The following is a 26,586-nucleotide window of genomic DNA, read 5'->3' on the forward strand; positions in this document are numbered from 1 at the left end:
ATGGATTTTGGGGCACTGGAAACAGTGGTAGCCAATTCTGCCTATATTACTGCTCGTGGTAGCTTTGATGGGGGCTTCAATCCTCAGATTACTCGGAACAAGAAGTTTCGTGCCAAGCTAAAGCTGCCTCCTATATCTGAGTGTGAGCATCTGAAGAATCAGATTGATCTGGAATTTGAAAATATTTGTGAAAAGCAGCCCATTGGCAAGAAGTTGTTTCAGGAGTTTTTGGGAACAGTTCAACAATTTATTTCTGCATTGCATATCTGGAATGATATCGAGGATTATGATGTGGCAGAGGATGATGATCGCTTGCAGAAAGCCAACAGCATAATTAACAAATATTTAGACGCCCATTCCAAGCATTTCTGTCACTATTTAGACGAGAAGTCTACTGCAGAAGTGGTGGCCGAATGCAACAAGGTCCCTGATGGGCTCTTTAAACCACTGCTTCAGTCTACCTCAAATTATTTAAAGGAAAATGCATTTCCACAATACAAGGAAAGCATATTTTTTTCAAGATTCCTTCAATGGAAATGGCTAGAATCGCAGCCTATTGGAGAGGACTGGTTTATGGACTTTAGAATTCTTGGGAAAGGTGGATTTGGGGAAGTGTCAGCTTCCCAAATGAGGGCAACTGGTAAAATGTATGCTTGTAAGAAACTCAACAAGAAACGCTTGAAGAAGAGGAAGGGATTTGAAGTAAGCATTTGATTCCTTATAACTAGTCCAAATAATGATTTCCACTTTCTACTTTTGAAACAGCAGATACAAAGACATACACTTTGGAGTGCTATGATTGGCTAAAGGTCACATGATCAGATTACTTGACAGGCTCAGATGTTTGAAGGTCACGGTTAATCACATTTAACATTATTTTTTGTGCTTCTTTCTACAGATATGTAATTAACTGTAAATTAAACTTGATTTAATTCATTTATATATTTGACTTATGATGGCAACATAATATATTGAGTAATATTAAAACATCTGTATTGGTATTGCAGCATGCACAGTCTTGGTTACAAAACAGCTAGATTATAAATGTGACGGTACAAGTACACAATTTCTGTACTGATGTACAGAAAACAACTAACCATACCCCCTTTTAAAATTTTTGGTTCTGTTAAAACGTGATATAGAAAATGCAGAATATGATAGAGTGACAACAGTTTATTATATATATATATATATATATATATATAGAGAGAGAGAGAGAGAGAGAGAGAGAGAGAGAGAGAGAAATTGTAATATGTAAGGTGTCTACTAAGGTTTCTAACAGGTCAGGGTCAGTAGTAACTTTCTTTCTTAATAAGTGTGTATGGCATAATGCACGTAATATAATGAAGATGATAGACTTCATCAATTGAGGGGTTACAAACATATAGATGATATAGAAGATATGGAATACCTGCAGTATCAACTAACATTTTCTGTTTATGAAATTTTGGGAAACTCAGGGACTTTCCTGTAAAGAACAGGTATTGTTGTACAAATCTCATTGTGTTCATGAAGCACTTACGTAGAGTGGGATATTTCAATGCAGGACTGAGATCGTTCAGGCCACTGTTTTTGTGAGAGATAGACAGTAATATATGACACAGGGAGTTGGCATGCAGTATATACTGTACATGTTATTTGATACCAGTAACTTTCACAAAGGGTCAAAAAGTTAAAACTGGAGTTTTAAATGTTGTTCTTTTTCCTCAGTTGTCTTTGCTTTATTAATGTGCAGGTTACTTTTCTTACATACAAATGTATATGTTAATATGTTTAAAGGCAACAATTCACACTAAGTTGGTACTTTACTAAAATATAAATTAATTGAACATTTTAAATGTAAAATTTTACATCTTCCTCAATTTTAGCAACAGTTACAAGATAGAACACTTTTACAGTTACTTTTTTTTAAAGAAAACCTTTATCTGCAGCTATAATAGATTAAAAGTGTTGAAGCAGTCGACTGGTAAGCTCTTATTATTAGTTACTTATTACTTATTATTAGATCTCATGTGCTCCAGGCATCTTAGTAATACTACTCCTTAACTAATTCTCATTCTATGTACCACTATTGGCATTGTTATAATAAACATAATTAAAAATAATTCTAATTATTATTTTCACATTATTGCCAAAATAATTCTGTTGCATTCATCAGGCCCCTGCATCCGTCTAGCCTCAGATCAAATTAAAGTAAAAGAGCTATAAAATGAGGGAGTTTTGTAAAATAATACAACTTGATATCTACAAATTATTATTATTATTATTATTATTATTATTATTATTATTGTTGTTGTTGTTTTTGTTGTTGTTGTTATTATTATTAATATTATTATCTACAAATTATTATTATTAGAACATTTTATATTTCTACAAATAATTGTAAATATTGAATTACTTGTGTACAAAATGCATTGGGTAAAAGTAAGTACAGTAAGTGTTCAGGTTGTTAAGACAGAGAATAAATGTACTATGTATGTTAAGAAGAGTCAGATATGCTAATTTTAAAATGTGAATCTTAAAGGGATTGTCTTAGGACTTTTTTTTTTTATTGATTGCCTGCAATCAGGATATACCATGAATATCTGATTGGTAGAGCTTTAATACAGGTGTGATCATCTGTTTTGAGTTGGGGCACCTGAATATACTGTTAGAACAGATAGAAGCAGACAGCTCTGTACATTGTTTAGTGGCCCTGCTAAGTTATTGCAGCTCAGCCTCCATTGAAGTGAATGGGAGCAGAGCTGCAGTAACCCATGAAAGCCACTACACAATGTATGGAGCTGTCTGCTTCCAGCTATGTTCTCAGCTAAAGTCTCTGTGCAAGGTTGCTATGTTTTAGACCTTTACTGATCAGATATTCCTGACCTACAGAAGAAAGAAATGGATTCCTTCAGCTCATAAAATTATTTTCAGATTTTTAAAATTACCAATAACTTTAAAGATTTTAAATAAAGCTGATTGAATTTTATGAGTTGAAGAATTCCATTTCTTCCTTCTGTGTGTTCACCCAGGAGTCCAGGGACTTCGCCTTCGTACTCTGCAAGCTAAACATGGCTCAGAAGCTTATCCATGCAGGCTGAGTGCTGACCATACCTACCTTCCTTACATTCCTGACCCATCCTGGGGTAATCAAAAAAAACCTTACAAAACCCCTTTAGTAATTAATATTTTTTATATAAATGCTAAGGATATGCTACATGGTTTGCTAGCATGCTTTGATGGCATAATGTAATATTTTGGTCTGATAAGTCTCAAATATGAGCCTGAAGATCAAGATTAAGTAATCCCTACGACATGTGTAGCTGTTAAATGCTAGCTTGCTCTGACAAAATAAAACAAAACATTGGGTTGCACCTCTTACAATATCTAGCACCCCCTTGCAGTCGTATCTGTGCCCCTTCCTGGGTGTCCTCCTCCGAAGTCTCACAGTTCTGGGAATGCCTTAAATTATGCAAAAAATTTTAAACCATGATGCTTTGCAGCTTGTGTACAACATGCAAATTATGTCGTCTGTCTAGTTTCTGTTCCTGTCCCTTTCTATGTGAGAACAGGATGTGGGTAGGTTGGTGTGTGTGTGTGTGTGTGTGGGGGGGGGGGGGGTGAAGGCACCTCTGTATCCCAGGTACTCAGAAGCACTGCACTAAAATAAGTGCATAATATCTATATAGTTCTTCACAATGTATTAGGACTTTTTAATGCTTGTACTGCTCAGACATGCAAATGATTACATGACACCAGTCTAATCCTTAAACCACAACTGAATGTACTGTACCTACAGAAGTAAAGTCCCTGCCAACAGCATCTGACCTAGTTAAAGCATTCGTGAGCTCATTACTACAAAGTTCACATTAATGGATTCTGCGGTTTTTGTTGCATGTCCACTGATGTGCATCATACATAAAGTGCATTTGGCTATAGCTGTAGAATCTGTATCCAGCTCTACTTCAGAGAGTTACAATTTTTTTATACATTGCTTTAATAAAGTTATATTACTGTGAAATATAACAATGAAAATAAATGTAGACTTTTTTTTTATTTATGCATGATTTTACATTGAGTGGCAGCAGTTAAAGGGGTTATCCAGCGCTAAAAACATGGCCACTTTTCCCCCTGTCTTGTCTCCAGTTCAGGTGTTGTTTGCAATTAAGCTCAATTTATTTCAATGAAACTGAGTTTGAAACCCCACCCAGTCTGGAGACAAGAGAGGGGTAAAGTGGCCATGTTTTTGTAGCGCTGGATAACCTCTTTAAGGGTGACTTACGTTTGTGCCAGTATAACAGGCTAGAGTTTAGAGTTTAGAGTTCAGACTATACCCAGGGTTAAAGTAGATTAGGCTCGATTATATCTCAGGTATATTCTGGTCTGGAGGGGTATACTCTGGCCTAGGCTATTTTATACTTCAGGGTATACTCTGGCCTAGGCCAAACTACAACTGGGTATAGTCAGGGTGGGGGTTAATCTGACCTGCTACACCGAGAACTGCAGGGCTGTCTATGTCCTGCACATCCTGCTCCCGTTCTCCCGATCCAGTGCTGCTGCACAACGCTATTGATACTGAGTAGGCTCTAGCAGAGTAAGCATTGATAGTAATCACTAGAGATGAGCGAACCTCGAGCATGCTCGAGTCCATCCGAACCCGATCGTTCGGCATTTGATTAGTGGTGGCTACTGAAGTTGGATAAAGCTCAAAGGTTGTCTGGAAAACATGGATACAGCCAATGACTATATCCATGATTTCCACATAGCCTTAGGGCTTTATCCAACTTCAGCAGCCACCGCTAATCAAATGCCGAACGATCGGGTTTGGATGGGCTCAAGCATGCTCGAGGTTCGCTAATCTCTAGTAAGCACCCTTCGCTGTGCAGAGACTGCCACAGACAGTAATAGTAACAAGCAGCTTTCCACCAGGTTCTGTATATTCTAATAATATACAGTACACAGTAGGGACCCTGCACTGTATCCATAGTTCTGTGCAGCAGTGCTGGATCAGTTAGTTGTGCCTGCAGTTCCCGGCACAAGCGTTGTTCGCCCCTTACTGCTTACCCTCAACAAAAAATCTTGTATAAATAAACACAAATGCATCCGTTTTTTTCATTCGTTTTTGCAAAAACCCAGCCTTAGCCTCAGCACAGAGCTACTACAGGGCTACTAATGACTCTGATACTGTCTTTTAATATGTAACATGGAACCCATTTTATTGTAGTAGCTATCTTGAAATCTTACATGTCCTCTGAGGAGGTCAGTGCGCTCCATTATCTGTAATAAAAATCCACTGCTTTTCCTATGTGGAATTGAAAATCTACCTCTGAAAGAAAAGATAAATGACACCTATTACCTACACACAGACTTTGTACAGACCCCTAGGAAGCTAGGATGTAGTTTGGTCTCATTGTATGTTGAAATCTGTGGCATGCTGCTAAACAGGACTATTTAACAACTTTAACTTACTACTCTGCCCCCACTGCCCACCTTCCACATCTATGAAGGAAAGACTTATCATACAGTCTCTACAACCACAACCGATCTTCACAACTGCTTAGTGCTTTCTCCCATAACTTGCGCCTATTATGATGAAAAGTTCTCCAAGCTAGTCTTGACCTGTGCACTTTAGCCAGTCCCATTCCACCTAATCCCTAGCCTTACCACTGTATTTATCCTAGCCATATGTTCAATATATTTCTAACCACTGGGATCTTCTCTTCTTTATTTAAACATCTGATCATTACAGTAATCCTCCAAAAAGTATAATCTGGCTTCCGGTCGTACCACTCTAGTGAAACTGCCCTAACCAAAGTGACTAAAGATCTGCTAGTTGCCAAAACCTCACAATTAGGGTATGTTCACACTGAGCAAATATGGTGGAATTCTGCCTGTCTCAGTGTGTCATTGACCCTTTATGGGAGAGCGTGCGCTCCTTTGCTGCCGCAGCTCACCGCTCAAAGAAGTCACATGTCCCTCCCATTCACTTACTGCAGGACACTGAGCACAGCGGGATTCTGCGGCAGAGGGCTCCGCTGTATTTGCTCAGTGTGAACATACCCTTATACTGTGAAGTCTTTGGCCTTCTTGACCTTTTCTCTACCTTTCTCTACCAGTTTTTCACCCCCTTTTATAACAAATACTAATTTCTTGGCCCCCTTGAGTTGGCCCCCTATCCACTCACACACCACCTTTTTGTCTTCTTGAACCCCCTCCCCGATTTGTCAATTGCAGTCATTGGCCTTGATCTCTCCCACAGCATCGGGTTAAGCTTCAATTGTGCCTGTGTTTCAAACCACATATCCAAACTGTTACTACCTTCTGCTACTTCCATCTCAAAACTATTTTTTCCTTCAGCCTATGCTCTGCCCACCTCACATATCTGTGCCCCTACTTCCACTGTACAGCACTATGAACAACTGCTTCACTAACTTGCTTCCAAACACCATAAAGTTTGTAATCCCTCACATGCAGGGTCCACTTCCCACTTTCATTTACTTCATTCATGTTTTTTTTTTATATCAAGTGGTGTTTATATCTTCTTTATATATTGCTTTATACTTTTAAAGCACATCCAAAAATTGCAGAAAAGAGGCAAGGACTTCACATCCATCATTTACAGTGATCCAGAGCTGCTAATCAATATATTTAAAGAAGTTTTTAGCACACATTAAAAAAAAACTGTTGGAGAGAACACTTCATTACAGCATCTTTTAAGTAGGTCCCCATTCCATTAAAAAAAACAACAACCTAGAAGCCTAGCAGCATCCATGTTGCCAAACTAAGTGCCTTGACTCTGGGGTGCATAACCCTATGGCCACAACACCACAGCAACAGAGGTCACCACACAGCACTAACACCAATATGGCTCCACTTATGGATGTCAGTGTGATACAACTGTATGGTAAGAACCTCATGTGACTTCCTTAAGTAAAGTGCATTTTTGTGCAGCCTTTGGGGCAGATTCATCAAGGTCTGCGCCTAGTGTAAACCAACAAAAGGTTGAAAATGCTTGCACAAAGACCTCCTTTGTGCATTCAGTGCCTTTTGGCTGGTTCGCCATGTGGGAGGGGTGGCAAGGCACCGTGTGCAGGTAGGCGTGTGCTCCACTTGCGCAACATTTATTAACATTTGCACCTCGATTAGGCACATATTAGGCAAAAAATCTATGCCAGCATTTTTAGCCTCCTGCACATCAGCCTCCACTATGCCCGACTTATCAAGAGGCTCCTGCTGTTGATTAATCCAGCGGCGTGAAGCTGGGGAAATTTGAAAATAAGTACAGCACAAAAAAAGCTAAAAAGCTGGATGTTAATACATCTGCCCCTATGTCTTTTTACCTGCAATTCAATTTAGATGGCTTTAAAGCGAATGGACCATGAGGCACATTTCCTTTAAGTGTAACATATTAATGGAATGACGTCAGCATAGGGAATCCGGTGTGGCATTCCTTTTTTTGAACTGAGGTGCTGATCTGCTACTAGGCACCGGCCGGGGCTGAAGCACTGGAGGTGGGCCGGCCCGCCGCTAGTGGGAGGAAACCCCCGCCTCTCTGTGAACCAGCTCCATTAGAATGAATGGAGCTGCGTCACAGAGAGACAGGGGTTTCCACTAACTGGGGGCGGACGGCCCACCCCCAGTGCTTTGACCCTGGCTGGTGCCCGGTAATAGACTGGCGCCGTGTTCTGGAACCAGGCCTTGGCATCGGACGGCTTCCCGTTGCTGTTCTATTGATAAAGAACACGCCCATCATAAGCCTAATATAGTGTATTTGTATCATGTTTACCTGTACGTTTTCTTAATTATCTAATACTGTTTCTTGTATTTACAGGGTGCCATGGTGGAAAAAAGGATTCTGGCTAAAGTGCATAGTAGATTTATTGTTTCTTTGGCATATGCATTCCAAACAAAGAGTGAGGTCTGCTTAGTTATGACCCTCATGAATGGAGGTGACCTACGGTAAGTTATTATAACCAGAATTTTACACAACTTGTATGTATACTGTCTTTAAAATTAGCAGTTCCTTTTTTTTTCTTTTTTTTTTAAGCAGAGAATTTGTAAAAGAACATGTCATAAGTGGGGTGGCTGTCTGTTGTGCCTATGGTCCACAGGTCTTGCACATCACTAAATGCTGTAAAAATACCTCAGGCAAGATGGCAGTCCTAATAACAATGTACAAAAAGTTAAATAAAAAAAATTACAATCAGAAAATAGAAACATAAGAAAAGAACAGGTTCCAGTTCTTAGCTCTAATCAGGGAAATATAAGGTCAAACCTGCTAATTTTGTCTTGACTTTCCCACAATTTAAAGTGTCAGGGGGAAAAAAGGATCAGTGTTGGATTTCAACATGCCCTATCTTTTCGTTCTCTAGGGAGGTTAGCAGTGCAGTTGCCAAATTTGTCTAGGTAGCATTTTATTTTCTCTCCCCATGCAGAACACATGCATGCTGGGGGGTGTACTCAGCCCTGAATGGTATCTGGGGGTGTGGGGTCTTTATCCTACAGTACCCCCTTCCCCAGATACAGTTTAGGGCCTGGTGCCTATACATTACCCCCCCCCCCCTCCCAGATACTGTTCAGTGCTTGGTGCCAATACAGCACTCCCCCCCCCCCCTTTGGCAGATACTGTTTAGCGCCCAGTGCCTATACATCACTCCCCTACCCAGATACATATTGCTCATACATAGAAGGGGGTTCTATATGGGCACGAGGCCCTGAACAGTATATGGGGTTTGGGTTTTAAGTTTTCCAGGAAGGGGTTAATTAGGGATACCGTGCATCCCAACTTATCTCTTTTGGGACAGAAACTAAACAGCAATCTTATGTATAGTTTATACAATGAGAGATAAAGTCGGCACCACAGTAACTCTTAGGCACTGAGCATATATTATGACAGATGAATTGGTAACTTGGCAGAGTGCTTCAAAGCAGAAGAAAAGGATAAATATTCAAATGAACAAACAGGTATGAGCACTCACTGATCCTGTAGTTTTCTCTATTCAAGTATTGAGCACAGCAGGGAGGGAGGACAGATGGTGCAGTGGGCGTGCACTACCCCGGAACAACTGTTTCACGCCTCAATGGTGCTTCTTCCGGCCAGGGAATCCCAGCTGTGCATCATACTTGAATAAAGAAAATCACAGGATCCGTGAGCACTTATATATATAGTTTGGTGCTTACTGTGCCCCTGCTTGCTGTTTTGAGCACACTGCACCAGTCCCAGGGAGGAAGGGGTTAAGTAGGGATGAGTAGCATCACCACTTAACCCCCTGGGGATCAGACAGTAAGCAGGGATGTATACAGATAGATCATTGCCTACTAAAGAGGAGCAGGAACACCAGGCTAGTATTATTAGCCTGGGAAGGGTCAAAATAAATGTCCCTTTTCACCCTAGTTATTTTTTTATTTATTTTTAAAAAGCATGTAACCATAACCTCCCCCCCAACACACACACTTCATAACCAGCCATGTAAAAACCATGCAGCAGCAGCCTAGTAAAACCATGGTGAGAAGGACCATTTATTTTGTCTCTTTCCAGCCTAATAATCACAGTCTTCTCCAGACCAGGCCAGAAAGGCCACTTTTTGATGCTTGGGGACTGATGGTACCCTGCTCCTCCAAGTGTTTCTGTGGTGGTGGGTACTGGGGTAATAATGCAGGGGTTAGTGTAAGCCATTTTACGGGCTAACTCTAAGCCCCAACATAGTAATGGATGAGTAAGGTGAGTAAAGAAAAAAAAAAACATACACCAGAGAACTTCTTAATTCAAATAAAAACAACCCATACTCCTTGTTGACCATTATATATATATATATATATATATATATATATATATATATATATATGTCAGTCATTGACATAGTCCACAGAATCTAACGTAGTCCGGTATCTGAGGACATTCGTCCCTCCCATGCTACCCATGGTGTATAAAGAATGCACTTGTGAACTACAGGTGGGTTCTGCCTGCAGTTCGCTAACGCATATGGCTGTGTTCCCATATCGCATTTTTAACATAAATGCAATGTGACAATACAGCCTAACTCTTACTCCTCCCCTTTCCTGTCTGTATAGCATGTTCCTCTGCACTGCAGTCTCTAGTGATCCTGTGATGTGACGCTTTGTTTTTCCCTTAGATTTTGTTCTATGTGTTGATCATGTTATTTTTATTCAATGGATCAATTTCTTTGGAGGTCAAAGCAACAAATCATAGAACAGCTTGCTTCAAATTTTCATCTTATATTCATAATATGAAACCTGCGTTTTTTTCACTTATACCGTTTACTGTGCGAGATCAAGAAGGTGATAATTTAATAGCTCAGATGAATAAGCACATGGTGATATATGAATGTGTTTATTTCCATTAGATCAGTGCTGTAGTGCTCTGGTCTGCTGCAGATCATATCTATACATTGCCGAGCGGGGATCAGCGTCAGTCCGACGCTAAGGCCTGGGCGTCTAAGAAGAAGGGATCTCCCCTCCGTGATTGCATCACGGGGGGCGTTGATTTGGGGGGCTAGATCCTGCCACTGGACCACCACCAAAGGGTGATCAGAGGCATTTAAATGCAGTTGTCATTTAAAAAGCTGGGGTCCCCGGCTGCACATAGCACAGGTACATTATGTGTCCTTAAGGGGTTAATATATATTTCACATGTAATTTACTTGTTTTCTGTCTGTAATTATTATCCTCTAATGTTCTGCTTCATGTCTATTTGTTATCACTACATTGTTCTTGTATGATTTGTAATAATTCTTTACTGATTTCAGGTTTCACATTTACAATGTTGATGAGGAAAATCCAGGTATAGATGAACCCAGGGCTTGCTTTTACACTGCACAGATTATATGCGGGATGGAACATCTACACCAAAACAGGATCATCTATCGCGATCTCAAACCAGAAAATGTGCTACTGGACAATGATGGTATGCAGGGGCGTAGCTAGGATTTATGGGGCCCAGTAGTAAAGAACTTTACAGCCCCTCCCTCCCCCACATACTCATACACACATACCCACCTATCCTGGCATAGTCCTCCAGCGTTCCGTCTTTCTCCCAGCTCTGAAGTGCACAAGTGACGTCACTCGTGTGCTATGGAGCTGGGACAGAGAGCAGCCTCTTGTGACTGAAGGTGCAAGAGAGACTGGAAGGCGGGAAGCCAATAGCTTATTTCTCTGTCAGAGCACTGCAGCACTCATCATAAATGATCACAGTTTAGGGCCAGATGCCAGTCTGGGGCTGTGGGTCCCCTTAGTACACAAGCCCTGTAGCAGTTGTGTGGTCTGCCTTCATGGTAGCTATGCCACTGATGGTATGGTTATCATAGATAGAGCTTATCCTCAAAGCTTTTTTGACACAATCTATGTAGGTTTGATCAGCAATCACAAAAAATATATATAGCAACTTCTAATAAGTATTAAGAACTAAAGAGAAAAATGAATGAAGACCAGCTAAAATTATATAATGATGTAGGACCACAACACAATGTATATCCCACATTATTTTATTATTAACTCCGTATCTCTACTATATATGTATTTTAAAACCACAGCCCCATTGAAAACCTTCATAATTATAACATGTCCTGGTGTGTGCTGGGAAATCTCTATCTCTATTGTGTATAATGTGTATGTGTTTTTACGTTTCCAAAATGCACATAAGATACTGGATATCCTGTGAAGTGGGTACCTAAATGCAGGCATTAAAATTCACATATTCACATTCATACAAAAATAGAGAAACTCCTTCTATTCTTTATTTATTTTAATTTTATTTATTTATTTTATGGGGGGGGGGGGTGATATAATATCACCAGACACATTTTTTAATGTAAGGTATATGTTGTAGGTGAGGGTGAAAGAACAGTATGTAGTCTTGATGAACAAAGTCAGTGTTTACTTTGCAGGGAATGTCCGTATTTCTGACCTTGGGCTGGCTGTGGAACTGAAAGAGAAGAAAAACAAAACCAAAGGCTATGCAGGAACTCCAGGTACAAGGAGAATAGACTAAAACAAATTTCAGGCTTCCCTTCATAATATGTTATACTATACTTGTAAAGTTTCTGTCCCACTCCATCATCGGCTTTACCATGGAGAGACTCAGTCCACACTGAGCTGTGGGTTTGCTGAGTCAACCGTCTGATGCCCTGTGAGTTCTATGCATGGATCCTCTTAATTAGAAGGGAGCTCATGCATAGAACTCTCTGGGCATCCTGTGCTTGCCTCGACAACTTTATTGCCCTGTGGAATACTCCTCGTGGAATACGTCTCTCTACTCCAGAGCTGATGAGAGCGTGGGACACAAATTTTGAAAGTAGTAAATTTGTGACCAGAGCTAAATTTCTTCTTTTGCAATGCTGCATTCTAAAACTATGTTCTACGCTGTCGTTTTGCTGCTGTCATTTTGGACGGCCATCTTTTGATACTTACGGCAGCCATTAATGATCATGATCATTAAATCTGTGCCTTTTCCCTGGTGTACCAAGGATTATAATCCCCCCCCCCATTTGGTCTCTTTCTACCCTTTTTTTCTCTTTTTCCCTTTCTTTGACCATTATATGTTTCCTCCTTACCTGTCTAATACCACCCATGTCCGCCTTTGCTATACAACCATATCCAACCATACTTGGGGTCTTTGGAAAATTATTATTTGACCTCCCCTCTATGGAGAGAAGGCACTTCTAGTCAAGTAATTGGTAAAATTAAATAATAGTCTTGTTGACCTTGCCAGTGTGTTTCGTTTCTGACATTTGTTAAAATTGTTATATAAATAAAGAATTACAAATATATATCAAGCTAGACAACTTAACGCCAGTAATATGATGTCATACGTAAGTGGAATGCTTTAGTAGGCTAATAGAAAAGTAGGCTTGTTATGGTTGCCGATTATTTGTGAATCTGCTGTTTTCTTCTGAACTAAATTCCCCATTCTCAATATTCATGATAAGTAAACATATTATAGATAGGCCTTTAAAATCTTTTAGGTCAGTCACTAATATCCTACACTATTTCTACTAAAACTTATTAAACTTTCTACTTGAAAATCTTTGTATAATACCAACATATTCTGCAGCACCATACAACACAGAGGGGACATGTACATTACAGATTAAATCAGACAATACAGTGTTAAGGCTGGGTTCACACTACGTATATTTCAGTCAGTATTGTGGTCCTCATATTGCAACCAAAACCAGGAGTGGATTGAAAACACAGAAAGGCTCTGTTCACACAATGTTGAAATTGAGTGGATGGCAGCCATTTAATGGCAAATATTTGTTGGTATTTTAAAACAACGGCTGTTATATTGAAATAATGGCTGTTATTTACTTTTATATGGTGGCCATCCACTCAATTTCACCATTGTTTGAACAGAGCCTTTCTGTGTTTTTAATCCACTCCTGGTTTTGGTTGCAATATGAGGACCACAATACTGACTGAAATATACGTAGTGTGAACCCAGCCTAACAACTAAACAAATTAAACAACAAGTATGAGGGGCCTGTGTACAAAAGCTTACAATCCATTAGGGGTAATAGACTGGCAGCAGGTTTTCCAAGGGATCTAGTTTTTTTTCTAAATGGCTGATCCTTTGCCAATTATCAATTGACTTATGAAGGATTATTAAGGCAATGACCCAATAAGGGTGCCTTGAAATGGCAGATTAGATTCAGCACAGGTGTTAGTGGTTCCTGAGTTGTAGTGAACGTTTCATTCTGTGCTGTATAATAATCATAGTTGTGACCATTCTGCAGGAGGATATGGAAAGAAAATCAGTGTATTAAAATGTATTTATTAAATGTTTTTCTACTTCTTTTAACATGGACCAGGGTTCATGGCTCCTGAGCTGCTGAATGGAGAAGAATATGATTACACTGTGGATTACTTCTCATTGGGTGTGACTTTATATGAAATGATTGCTGCACGTGGTCCATTTAGGTCAAGAGGAGAAAAGGTAACTAAACATTTACTACAGTAAATACGGCAGATCTGTTCACGGTTTTATGGTGTTTCAGTATTTCATTCTACACAGAATTATTTTACTATAAAACAGTGATTCTTCAAGATTCAATGGTCTCAGGCTACAATATATTCAACATACAGTGTTCTCTCCTGGACCATTGTAACTTGAAGCCATACAATCCTACAGATGGCCTGGATCTGTGCATCATGTGATTGGCTGGAAGATCTGACCAATCAGAGTGGGCATTTCACTGGTAAAACTGGTAGGATTGAAGTACATGCACTGATTTGCTGTCTGGTAGCGCCTCCCTACAGTATAGTGTGGTATTGTGCTCTTTACTTGTGTTAACACTAGCTGCTCCTTTGGACACCAGGTGAGGACAGCTCCATTTGGTGTTACCAGTACACTGTGTGCACTTTACAGACTCCAAAGAAGCTTACGTCCTTTATATATAATGTGATTTACAGCTTCTAGCAGCTATTTCTCACTTTTAGTTGTAAGGTCATATTATTTATCTGTATTAGTTATCTTGTATTTTTTCTTTAATCTTCATTTTTTTCTTATTTTAAGTTGACATTTTGGACACTTTGAAATTAATTACAAGTTTTGGTCTCAGGACACAATGATTTTAACATACAATGTCCCCCCTATAGCAAATTGATATTGTAACGTGAAGACCACTGTATTCACCAATAGACTATAGTTTCAACCATTGCAGAAATAGAAATTGAAATACTATTAGGCAAGGAATGGGAAACTTAAACCCCACTTTTTACAGCAAATATATAACCCTGGGTCACATGGACATTGTATGGTTGAGCACTTCTAAATCCAGCAGTAAAAATGGTTGCAATTTACAACTATAACGATAAAAACAATCATCTACATACATGTTGTCTTTGTGCTCCAGAATGTCAGTGATATCAAAGGGCCATGGGGCCATAATACCAACAAATCATAATCCAGGCTTCTCTAGAAAAAGTGAACCACCAAAAGAGGGTAAGGAAGGACATCTGTAGCTTTCCTGTATGCTTAAATGATTTCCTTAACCTAAAAAAACCAGCTGTAAAGTCTTGGTCACTAAAGGCTGTATTACATGGCAAGATTTGCCTAGTCCCCTGCTCACTGCCTGTACTATTACACGCACAGACAGTGAGCAGTGAGCAGCGGGAGCGGCCGTAGGGAGCTGCGGGAGGGGCTGCCCAAACAGTCTTTAGATTGTTGGGCAGCCCATTAAATTTAGTTGATTCCGCTCTGTGCCTGATGCGAGGAGAACATACGGTTGAATGTGGCACGGTGATTGAAAAGGCTCTCCACCCTGCCAATCACTGTTGTGGCTACAAGAGGCCATTCCATCCCTTAGAGCTGCGGGACATGAGTGATGTTACTTGTGCGCTCACAGAGCAGGGAGAGAGTGGACATCAGTAGACTACAGTACTGCAACCGCACAACAGGTAAGTATGGCTTTTTTCCCCTTAGTTATAGAGGAGGAGACCTATGTGGGTCGATGAGGCTAACTCCTGGGAAGGTGTTATCTATGGGGGTTGGGGTATGGGATGTGCTGGCTAACTGAAAAGTGGGTACCTAATTTGGAGGTACAGTCTACTCACAGTGGTGGTGGTGGTGTGTGTGGGGGGGTCTAACTACCAGGAGGATTACCAGGTAGATTACTGCTGGGAAAGGGCGTGGCTGCATGAGGAATACATACCAAGGGATTACCTACTTAAGTTGGTGCTGGAAGGGATGCATACATGGAGGATACTACCTTTTCTTTTTTGGGGGGAATTGCCTGCCCAGAGAAGTCTAAATACTATATATAGATGCAGATTCTAACTTCTATATAAATTCTAACTACTACTACATGGAAACAGAGGGAAATAATTACTATGGAGCACAGAGAAGCTGAACTTCAATATAAAGGTACAAAGGGGCCTGACTACTATATGGGAGGAGCACACAGGGAGGGTCTATCTTCTATATGGAGGTAAAGGGGTTGATAATCTACTATGTTAGGGTATAGATGGTGGCCTTTTTACTATATGTGAGCATATGGGACCCTGTGTTCTATGTGAGGGCTAAAACTGGGTCTAAATACTACATGAGGGCATAATGTGGGCAACAGTGTGGAGCAATACACATAGGGATGCTGCCTTAGTGAGATGCCTAAAATCTTTGTCTGGCAGAGACGAGGCATCGCCAAGAGAAGTCTTCATGATGGCCGAGCCAGACAGAGGAAAGAGGAAAAGTAAACTACCTAGCAAACGCGTCACTTACATTTCATGCAGAGAACACGCCCTGTGTGCTTTGTCTGTCTAAGCATGATGGGAATTGTAGTTTTGAAAAATCTGGATGGCTGTGAGTTTGACAACCCTGGTATTAGTCATTAGGTTGTGATGATGGTAGTAGTCATGGAGTTGAGGTATTACTCGTAAAATTGGATGGATGGATGGCTATTTCGAAAATTGAAACAGCTCCATAGCTGCCCCTATGTTGTGTGTGGTTTTACAACTTGTTTCCATTCTCTTTTAGTAGAACTGAGCTGCACTACAGCACTTAAACTTTGGAGGAGAGTGGCGCTGTTTCTGGAAAAAGACAGCTATGTTTTTGAAATGCTGGATAACCCCTTTAATTTTTACATAGTTATATATGTGAACTATAGAAAGTCTTTTCCACAGTTCTCAGTCCCTGTTTACTATAAGTAAAAAAGCAGAATATACCCTTTATTATTTGAAAAGCAGTGTCATCTTCTGAGGTTCCCTATGGGTAACATAATGGGGGCCTACTAAAACTCACTCGCCCCCCCTAGGCTGAACCCCTAGCTACACTTGTTTAGTGTGATAGCGTGTGTTAAAAGACCACAATCAGCCAACATACACGATGTAGCTGACATCCAAATCACAACATGCAGCCAACATCTTGATCAGCAGCAGTCCATCACTGACTTTAAAGGGGTAATGTGGCGCTAAACAATTATTCACTAAATAACACACATTACAAAGTTATACAACTTTGTAATGTATGTTATGTTAGTGAATCACCCCCTTCCCCGTATTCCCCCCCCCCACACCAGACCCGGAAGTGTAGTGTTCTATACATACCTGCCTCTAGCCGACCCCCGTCCCCCATCTTGTGCCATGACGTCAGTTCGGTCGTCCGTCCGAAGATGATGTCATGGCACAAGATGGCGGACGGGGGTCGGCTAGAGGCAGGTATGTATAGAACACTACACTTTCGGGTCTGGTGTAGGTGGGGGGAAACATGGGGAAGGGGGCCATTCACTAACATAACATACATTACAAAGTTGTATAACTATGTAATGTGTGTTATTTAGTAAATAATTGTTTAGCGCCGTACTACCCCTTTAATGGGCAGCCCAGACGATCTAAGGATTGTCCACTCAGCCTCTCCTGCAGTTCCCCATACCCCTCCTTGCTCCTTGTCTGTGCATGTAATATCACAGGTAGCAAGGTGGGAACAAGGTCAGGTCAGGACTTACTTCCTCCTCTATATCATGCCATGTAATACAGCCTAAATCTTCAGCCCAGTACAGTGGGAGCCCTGCACCTGCACCAACACGAATGTGCAACATGCAAAATGCACATTATCCTGCTCACCCAAATCACCAGGTGACTAAGACTATTACAGTCCAAGTGTTTGCTATTTGTTCAAAGTAGTATTAAGAAAATTCTAAAAAAACAACAATATAAAAACTATGATCCTGATCCCATAAGTGCTGTACAGCAGTACGTGGCGACAGGAGAGCTAGTGGGGTCATTGTATGTTATTTTTCAATTTTACACCCAGGGATAGTTCAATAATAAAATGAATCTCCAAAATACCCAGTAAGGGGAACTGTACTACCTAAATTGTTATAGTGGTAATAACTGCATCACGGTTGCAACTTCAACCCAGGTTGATTGCAGAAACATGTACAGAATCATAATGGAACCTTGACTTTATGCCTAGGAGGAGGAATAATTCACTTAGATTTGAGCTTGCTTTCCACATTTGACAAGTTACTTTCTCTGTTAACCACACCAGTTTTTCACTCCAGGAGCAAACACTCAAATGGGCTGACCTGGAAAATCTCTACATACTAATACAAGGCAGGAGAATGCATGGGGTATACATTCTAAGCCTTTATGGTCACAGTGAAGAGAAGTTCTGAGAGAAGCCATAAGCAAGGATGACATCTGAATTCTAAACAGGTTTCTGGTGCCATTTTTTTTGTCCCAAGCTGGTTTAACTTTAATAAAGAACTTGCCCTTCATGTGCCCCTATCCTATGCCACTGCTGTTTGGATGACCCCAGCCCCACCAACCAGTGCTTCCTGCATTCCTCTTTCACCCTGTAGTGGCCAGGCTGCATTTTCTGCACGTTGAGGAAGAAGCACTGGAGACTATCAAGATGGCAGTGGCAGGGGTGCAAACAGTTCGTCTTTAGGCTATGTTCATGTATTTTTGCTCAGTATTTTTCAACCAAAACCAGGAGTGTGCAAAAAAGGAGTCCATGGAGCCTAGGTGCAAGTCTCAAAACATGGGAATAGCTAGATATCCCTAGCCTGTTGTCAAGGGGTGCCTCCAGATGGGGAGAGCACCAAACCCCCCTGATAGGTAGCCCCTTAAGTCCCACTCAGTTGTGAGTATTGGAACATAACTAGGGAAACACCAGGGTGGCCCATTTTTTTTTAAAGTCTAACTCTGTTGCGAGTATAGTGACATGACAAGGGTACCAAGGCAGGCATCAATCTACAGACAGGTGTTTCGGAGTATTTGCCCCTCGTCAGTGTGGAGTAGGATCCTGGCTAGATGGGGCAATGAAAAATAGACCAACAATTTACAGCAATTACTGAGCTCAGGCCTCTTATTGTCAAAGTCTACGGGTGCCCTCACGCATAAAGGATCCGCAGCGGATTTCTCCAGCCAATCAGTGCGGCCAATCCAATTGGCCAAGCGGGATGTGCCAGGAACCCCCGAAGCAAGCCGAAGCAGGGAAAAAGTCAAGTATACGCTCTGGCGGTGGGGAGTTTACGGAGCGGGCTGCTGACATACTTGCAGCGGCATGTCAATCCTGCTGCAAGTTTGTCTGCCCATAGAGTGTCCAGGGCAGGGATCTGCAGCGAGAAATCTGCTGCGGATCCGTTAAGTGTGAAGGCACCCTAACTCTGTTCTGAGTATAGCGACATGACAAGGGTTTGCAGGCTAGGGATATCTGGCTATTCCTGTATTTTGAGACTCATAACCGAGGCTCCAAGGGCTCCTTTTTTGCATATTTAAAATTTTAGGTGGCATCAATTAAGATTCTTGAATGAGTACTTTATTGGAATTCTTTCACTGATCTCAATGAGCTCAGTGATTGCTGTGATTTGTTGGTTGAAAACCAGGAGTGGATTGAAAACACAGAAAGGCTATGTTCACACACTGTTGAAGTTTAGTCAATGACGGTCATTTAATGACAAATAATTACCATTATTTTAACCCTTAGAAGACCTGGCCAATTTTAATTTTTGCGTTTTCGTTTTTTCCTTGTGCTTAAAAGGCCTTAGCATTTGCATTTTTTCACCTAGAAACCCACGTGAGCCCTTTTTCTTTTTTGCATCACTAATTGTACTTTGCAATGACAGGCTGAATTTTTTCATAAAATACACTGCGAAACCAGAAAAAAATGTAATGTGAGGTGAAATTGGAAAAAAAATTGCTTTTACGCCGTTTGCCCTGGGGTAAAACTGTCTTGTTATATATGTTCCTCAAGTCGTTACGATTGCAACAATATGTAACATGTAACTTTTATTTTATGTGATGGCTTGTAAAAAATTCAAACTATTGTTAACAAATATATGTTTCTTAAAATCGCTCTTTTCCCATGCTTATAGCGCTTTTATCCTTTGGTCTATGGGGAAGTGTGAGGTGTAATTTTTTGCACTATGATGTGTTCTTTCAATCGGTACCTTGATTGCGCATATGTGACTTTTTGATCGCTTTTTATTACAATTTTTCTGGATTTGATGCGACAAAAAATGCGCAATTTTGCACTTTGGTATTTTTTTGCACTTACGCCGTTTACCTTGCAAGATCAGGATCACCATATTATTCCAACTGTGGTGCAGATTTCCTGGCAGATATTTGAAACTTGTAAAAATCTTTAAAAAGGCTGCATGTTAGTATCTTAATCTTAAACTGATTCTTTTACGTACATCTATACTCTTTAGCCTTATTGTATTTCTTTCAGTTCTAACTGGATGTCTAGAAGGAGTCAGGTATACCTTTATAAAATGCATAAAATGATATTAGGTGACCTTAAATAGATTATAAAGCACTACATTGCCCTCTAGTGGTGGATCACAAAATATACATCTGGCCATAAATTCATGCTTGGCAAATTCCATTTCTTTGCATTGCGATCCATAGTAAAAATTCAGTTATGTTCATGTCTTTCCCAACCCTTTTACATGTACACCGTTTATCATCTAACTGTAAGGAAGGGTACAAACCCACTTGACGTATTTGCTGCGTGAATCAGTCTTAAAAATAAGCAGGCAAAACGCAGGTTGGCTTTATACAATTGTTCTGCGTTAAAATACGCAATTGCGTATTTTTGAAGCGTGAAGCTACATGCGTTTTTTGCACAAGTTGTTAACAACTGATGCTTTGCTAACAACAAGCTTCACGCTTCAAAAATACGCAATTGCGTATTTTAACGCATTAAAAATACGCAATTGCGTATTTTAACGCAGAACAATTGTATAAAGCCAACCTGCGTTTTGCCTGCTTATTTTTAAGACTGATTCACGCAGCAAATACGTCAAGTGGGTTTGTACCCTAAGTGAAGCATTTCACTAATCTCTACATATGTTTCTCACAAAGGATAAGAAATGTGCAACAACTCATTGTTTAATAAAGGGAATAAATACGCTGAATAATTTTTTGTGCTTTTCTGTTTTAGGTAGAGAATAAGGACTTAAAGAACAGAATATGTAATGATCCAGTAACATACACAGAAAAGTTCAATAAGGATTGCAAATCCTTCTGTGAAGCCTTACTGGAAAAAGACCCCAAGAAACGTATTGGGTTTAGAAATGGAAGTTCTAATGATCTACGAGTAGTTCCTTTCTTTAAAAACATAAATTGGAGGAAACTTGAAGCCGGTATGTCAAATACTTTTATGAATAACTTAGTGAACGGTAATGATTGTGGATCCTAAGGCACAGAATTCCCTATTGTGTTAGATCTAGGCTGCCTATTTTATGCTGGATTCAGCAGATGACAAACAAACTTTAGTGTCTGCCGAGTGTCTAGTATTGGTAGTGGGGACAGCTCACCTTCTCTTCCTCTGCGCACACTACATCTGCAAAGATTATAGAACATACCCAAGAACTCTGCCTTAAAAGTCAATGAGTTTCCAATGTCCATGTGGTTGCTGTAAATCCAACTTAGGAACTTCAGCAACAGAGCAACAGCTCTGGCAAGATAGTTGCCTCCAAACCATGTACAGAAAGCAGAACTGTTTTCCTTACTATTTAGTAACCCTCTAATGCCTAGTGCTGTGACCCAGGGGCCGTATGTGGATGTGTTGGCAGCTGGTGGGCTCTGGTGTTTTGGTGTAACCTTGTCACGGTGGCCAGGAGTGGCAGTATCCACTCATGGACACATGGGCACTGGTCGTTTGGTAGAACGGTAGTGAGGTGTGAGGGTGCAGGTAGGTAGGAAGGAAGGTGACAGAGTCCAGCACTTAACCAGTAGTTGATAACCAGAAGTTTCAGTACAATAAAAAAAGTATACAGTAGGGAAAACTGCTCACAGGTGGTAGTGCAATAATAATACAACTCTTCAGGTAGATTTTAGCAAGGGTAGTGTAGGGGTCCTTGTCTAATTAGTGTAGTACTCTGCCGGGACTGTAGTGTAGATATTTGAATATAAGCTTTGCATATATGACCACCTTCTGCCCCACCAACTTGGAGATCCCCCGGTAGGGTAGTACGAGTCCAAGGTCTCTGTCTCTACATCAAGCTCCCTCTGAAGACTCCCCCAAGTGAACAAGCATTGTCAGTAAGATACTTTGGCACTTAGCAGCTTTGTCTTACTTGGGATCAGTCCCTCTTCCTTTCCTTTAGGGGGTGACTGACCTGACTTTAAGAAGAACCCCAGGAGTAGACAAGGGTGGTTCCAGCTCATGGTTGCCCCACTTCTAAAGCTTAGCACTGCATATTAGTGGTCTCAGTCTCTCTTGCAGGAACTAAGGTTACTCTCACTATCCTGACTGGAACAGAACTAAACTAAACAGGAAACCCATATCTTCCCCTATATCTGTGTGACAGGAAGAAGGAAGAGTAGAGAAAGAAAAAATGTAGATTGTCTTACATCTGTGATTGGACAACATACAAAAAATAGGTAAACCTTTACACTCTGCAGCTATGCACGGGGGAGAGTGAGGGGAGACACCTAGTGGCTGGGGGGTAAATCATAGCTCCCAGCCCTTGGTGTGAGACCTGACAGAGTTACTTTCTGATGGGCAGTAAACAAGTTAGTGACCCCTTTACCAGGACACTACACTAGTCTCTAGTGATAATGACTTTTTGGCCCAGATTTATCAATCTTCCTGAAACATATACTGTCTGTTTTTTTCTCACAACAACCAATCAAAGTTCAGGTTTTATTTTACCAGAGCTTGTTAAGATATAAAATACAATTTGTGATTGGTTTCTGTGATAAAGCAGATGGATAAATCTGGCCTATTGTGTCCAGTCCCTGACACACAGAAGTTTAAAATGAATCTGTCAGCTACAAATCAGGTCTTAAACTGCTGACACTTTTAAATAGCTGTTAGGTCAGGCAGGTATATGGTACCTTTTACATATCCATTAGAGATGAGCGAGTAGTGAAATATTCGACTTTCGAGAATTCGAATCGAATAGGCACAGAGATTCGACTATTCGAACGAATAATCGATCCCATTATAGTCTATGGGAAAAAAAATCTCGGCACTTGGAAATCCAAATTCGACCACTTGGAGGTCACCAAGTCCCCCATGAAACCTCCCTAAACGATGCCAACACCTCCGGAATGACACTGTGAAATCAGGGGGAGCATGCCTGGGTGCTCCCAACACCCTAAAATCGCAGTATAATGCCACTCTCTGCAGTTGCGAATGAAAAATATTTGTGAATGCTTTACGAATGTTTACGGCAATGTTCACACATTTCCTTCGTATTTCTTGCGCAGCATTACATACATAATTCCAATGTGCATCCATAGAGCATCACGTTATTTGATACACATCATGCTGTATGAACGTTACTGGAACTGTATGTATGACGTGTCTTTTACTAGGCTACTGGAACAATAGCTTTACGTGCCTTTTACTAGGCTACTGGAACAATAGCTACACGTGCCTTTTAGTGGGTTACTAGAACAATAGGTATCACATGCCTTTTACTGGGAAACTGGCACAATAGGTATCACTTGCCTTTTACTGGGCAACTGGCACAATAGGTATCATGCGCCTTTTACTGGGCAACTGGCACAATAGGTATCACATACCTTTTACTGGGAAACTGGCACAATAGGTATAACGTTTATGTGCTGTTAGTGGGCTAAACCAGGGACACTATAAGTCACTTGTACACACAGGGTACTGGAATGAATACAGCTGCTGATGCTGCTGATGCTGCTGCAGTTATATCATCTATGTCTTAGCACTGAGAATTGCCTTGGATTCAAAGATGACTTTTTCGCTGGATCTTAGCCCTGAAAAGGACTTTTGGGTTCAGTAGTAATCCTGCCTAACCAAATCGCTACTAAAAAATCTCTCCCTGCTCCAAGATCTCTCATTGGCTAGGTTGAAAGCGCATCTGCAGTCGAAAGGCAGAAGTCAATTATTAAATATTCGATGTCATGTGGTTCAGCCACCCAATGAGGGTAGACGCCGTTTTCGCGCTGCGTGCGTACTCCTAGGGTCCCTCACAGTCTCCCTGCATGGTGATTGGATTAAAAAAGCACCAACTGCGATGGGAGGGCTTTCGAATGTTTCCCGCGTATTCGACACACTACTCGATTGAATTAGAATCTTTCGAATACCGCAATATTAGATTGAATACCATCTCTAATTTCCATTAGTACTTCCCTAAGGTAAAAAATTCTTTTTCTGTGCAAGTCAAGTATCAAGGAGCCTCTGAACTGGCTGGAATGCTTCTTTGGCCACACTCCTGTCCCTGCTTGGGGTTCAGATTCCAGCTGACTGACAATCGAGCAGGGATGTGGATGGGAGGGGCAGTGAGAAAGCATTTTACAGCACTTCAGGAGTTTGCGAAACCTCTGTGATACTTTGCACTGAAGAATCAAAGCATTTTTCTATGTTATGGAAGCACTGCTGGATATATGAAAGATATCATGTGTATCACTGAATAGCTATCTTACAGTGTCCTCAGTTTGGAGCAGATTCAATTTAATGTTCCTTCACTTGCTTACTGGCTACTGGACAGTAACACTTGTTTGATCATGCCACGTCTGAAGAGGGGATATAATTACAAAGTTCTGAACATAGTGCATAGGCATACCACTCATAGTAATGTCTGATCACCTCTCTGGGCTCAGTCTGTCCTAAGTTTTTAAAACGAATAGGTTGATTTGTATGTGTATCTGTATCACGCCTTATTTATAACGTACAACCCAACCAAACCATATAATTTGTGTAATATATGATATATCTATAAAAAAAAATAATCACTAACGTTTTCCAGGAACTGGTAGTAACAGCCTTGCTTATTCTTGGTATTTGATACCATCTGTATTTTAACTAGCTGAAATCTCAGCTTATTACATAAGTATAATATTCTGACAACAATTACAAAGCGGATGTACACAGTGTACAGAGCCAGAAGCCTTGGTTTCATACATTGTGTATACTTACTGCAGCTCAGCTTCCAGTGAAGTGAATATAAGCTGAGCTGTAGTAACACAATGTACACAGCCAAGGATGCTCGTGTTATCCCTGTTCTCTTACATATTCATGTTCTCTATTAAGAATAATGCTTATCATACATGGCTCAGAGCTTTCCCTTGTATTTTACAATGTAATATAATATCATTGAAGACATTTTCCTTGTGTTAATGAATAAGTCTCTATGAATTCATATTCCTTTCCAACAGGTATTCTTACACCGCCTTTTGCTCCTGACTCCAAGACAGTGTATGCTAAGGATATTCAGGATGTAGGAGCATTTTCAACAGTTAGAGGAGTCAACCTTGAGGATAATGATAAGCAATTCTTTGATGAATTTGCATCCGGCAACATTCCTATACCATGGCAAGAAGAAATGATTGAAACTGGTATCTATGATGAACTGAATGCGGAAGTAAATGACATGAGGCGACATTCCACTGCCAATGACAACTCTGCTAAGTCTGGAGTATGTCGAATTGCATAGAAAGCGTGATCAAGATATGTAACCACAGATTAATTATCCTATATTGTTGTCTGTATGTAAGAACTTCTCATTAGGCTGTTGAAAGTGTTCAGAACTTTGAAGCACTTAAGACATTATGTTATGGCACGTATTACTGCAACTCCCCACCCCCTTAGGTAAGAATTTATTACACATAATCACTGGAAAGATCAATCTATATGGACCTGAGATGCAAAGATCAGCACCTACTAAATTCTCTTCAAAAAATCTTCTGCAATCATTGTTCTTCTGCTCATAAGAGAAATTGTTTTTGTTGTCATAAAACTAGATCCTGACCTGGCATTTGCTAGCATTGGATTTCATGGACATTTTGATTGGAAATGTGACTGAAGAAATAGTTTTTCTATATTCATATGAACTAGCTATAGCTGTAAAGTTGTTTGCATAGTAATTTGGCAAAAGACCTCCCCGTTTAAAGAGTACATGCACCTTTTCAACTATTTGTATTGTTTCAAAAAAAGAATTAAAATAATAAAAACAAAAAGATGTAGGGGACAAATGGAAGGGAGAATGACAGCAGAATCAGACTACACAGGGTTTGTTTGTAGTCTGTAACTGTGGAGACATATTTTTTAAACAAGACTATTTGCAAAGTTTCTTCATGCTTTACTTTAGTTGCAATGCACAGTGCAGCTCCACTGGATAAGAGCAGGAGAGTGAGGACTGTAGAGCTTAGGCAGCCCTGCAGTTCCCAACACAAACATTGGTGGCAACAAAGGGACTTGTGTCATCCTTACTGCTGCCATGTATAAACAAGTATACATTTATTTTAATGAAGTTATGTTACAAAGAAATAAAAGAAAAGTAGTATAAAAGAAATGATTACTCCCCAGAGTTTTACCTCAAGTAAAACAATTCTTTTGGCTCAAGGATTGCTTTGGGACATGATGTAAATTACAAAGCCTCTTTGTTATGGTATTTAAATAGTTCATAATCACATATATGTGGTAAATAATCATATTCTGATGCAATATTAAAGCACATAAGTACTGTAAAAGCTAAGCTTGATTTATTCTGGTACTGACCAGCTAACAACAGCTACATAAAATGTAATAACTGATGTATGGTAATTAAGATAACAGGAGACTGAGATAATTTAGCTTTTTTTTAAGAATGCTTACAGCATATCCAACACACACAAACACACACACACACACACACACACACATACACACACACACAC

General features: G+C 40.3%; 1 protein-coding gene across 1 annotated transcript; it reads left to right on the forward strand.

The window, feature by feature from the left end:
• Positions 1-25,364, forward strand: GRK1 (G protein-coupled receptor kinase 1). Its single transcript, XM_069972376.1, has 7 exons — positions 1-702; positions 7,814-7,941; positions 10,749-10,906; positions 11,886-11,969; positions 13,809-13,933; positions 20,885-21,086; positions 25,087-25,364. Exons 1-7 carry the CDS (start codon positions 1-3, stop codon positions 25,362-25,364), a joined length of 1,677 nt encoding a protein of 558 aa, XP_069828477.1.
• Positions 25,365-26,586: the final 1,222 nt, after the last annotated feature.

This window comes from Dendropsophus ebraccatus, chromosome 5, assembly GCF_027789765.1.
Source record: "Dendropsophus ebraccatus isolate aDenEbr1 chromosome 5, aDenEbr1.pat, whole genome shotgun sequence".
In the NCBI taxonomy this organism is placed as follows: Eukaryota; Metazoa; Chordata; class Amphibia; order Anura; family Hylidae; genus Dendropsophus; species Dendropsophus ebraccatus.

What these genes read in the sequence shown, in the direction of transcription:
- GRK1 (XM_069972376.1), top strand. Translation starts at nt 1, where the DNA reads ATGGATTTTGGGGCACTGGAAACAGTGGTAGCCAATTCTGCCTATATT. An exon ending in TGTGCTACTGGACAATGATG is followed by an intron (nt 10,907 to 11,885) that starts GTATGCAGGGGC and finishes TTTACTTTGCAG; the next exon opens with GGAATGTCCGTATTTCTGAC. An exon ending in TTGGAGGAAACTTGAAGCCG is followed by an intron (nt 21,087 to 25,086) that starts GTATGTCAAATA and finishes CCTTTCCAACAG; the next exon opens with GTATTCTTACACCGCCTTTT.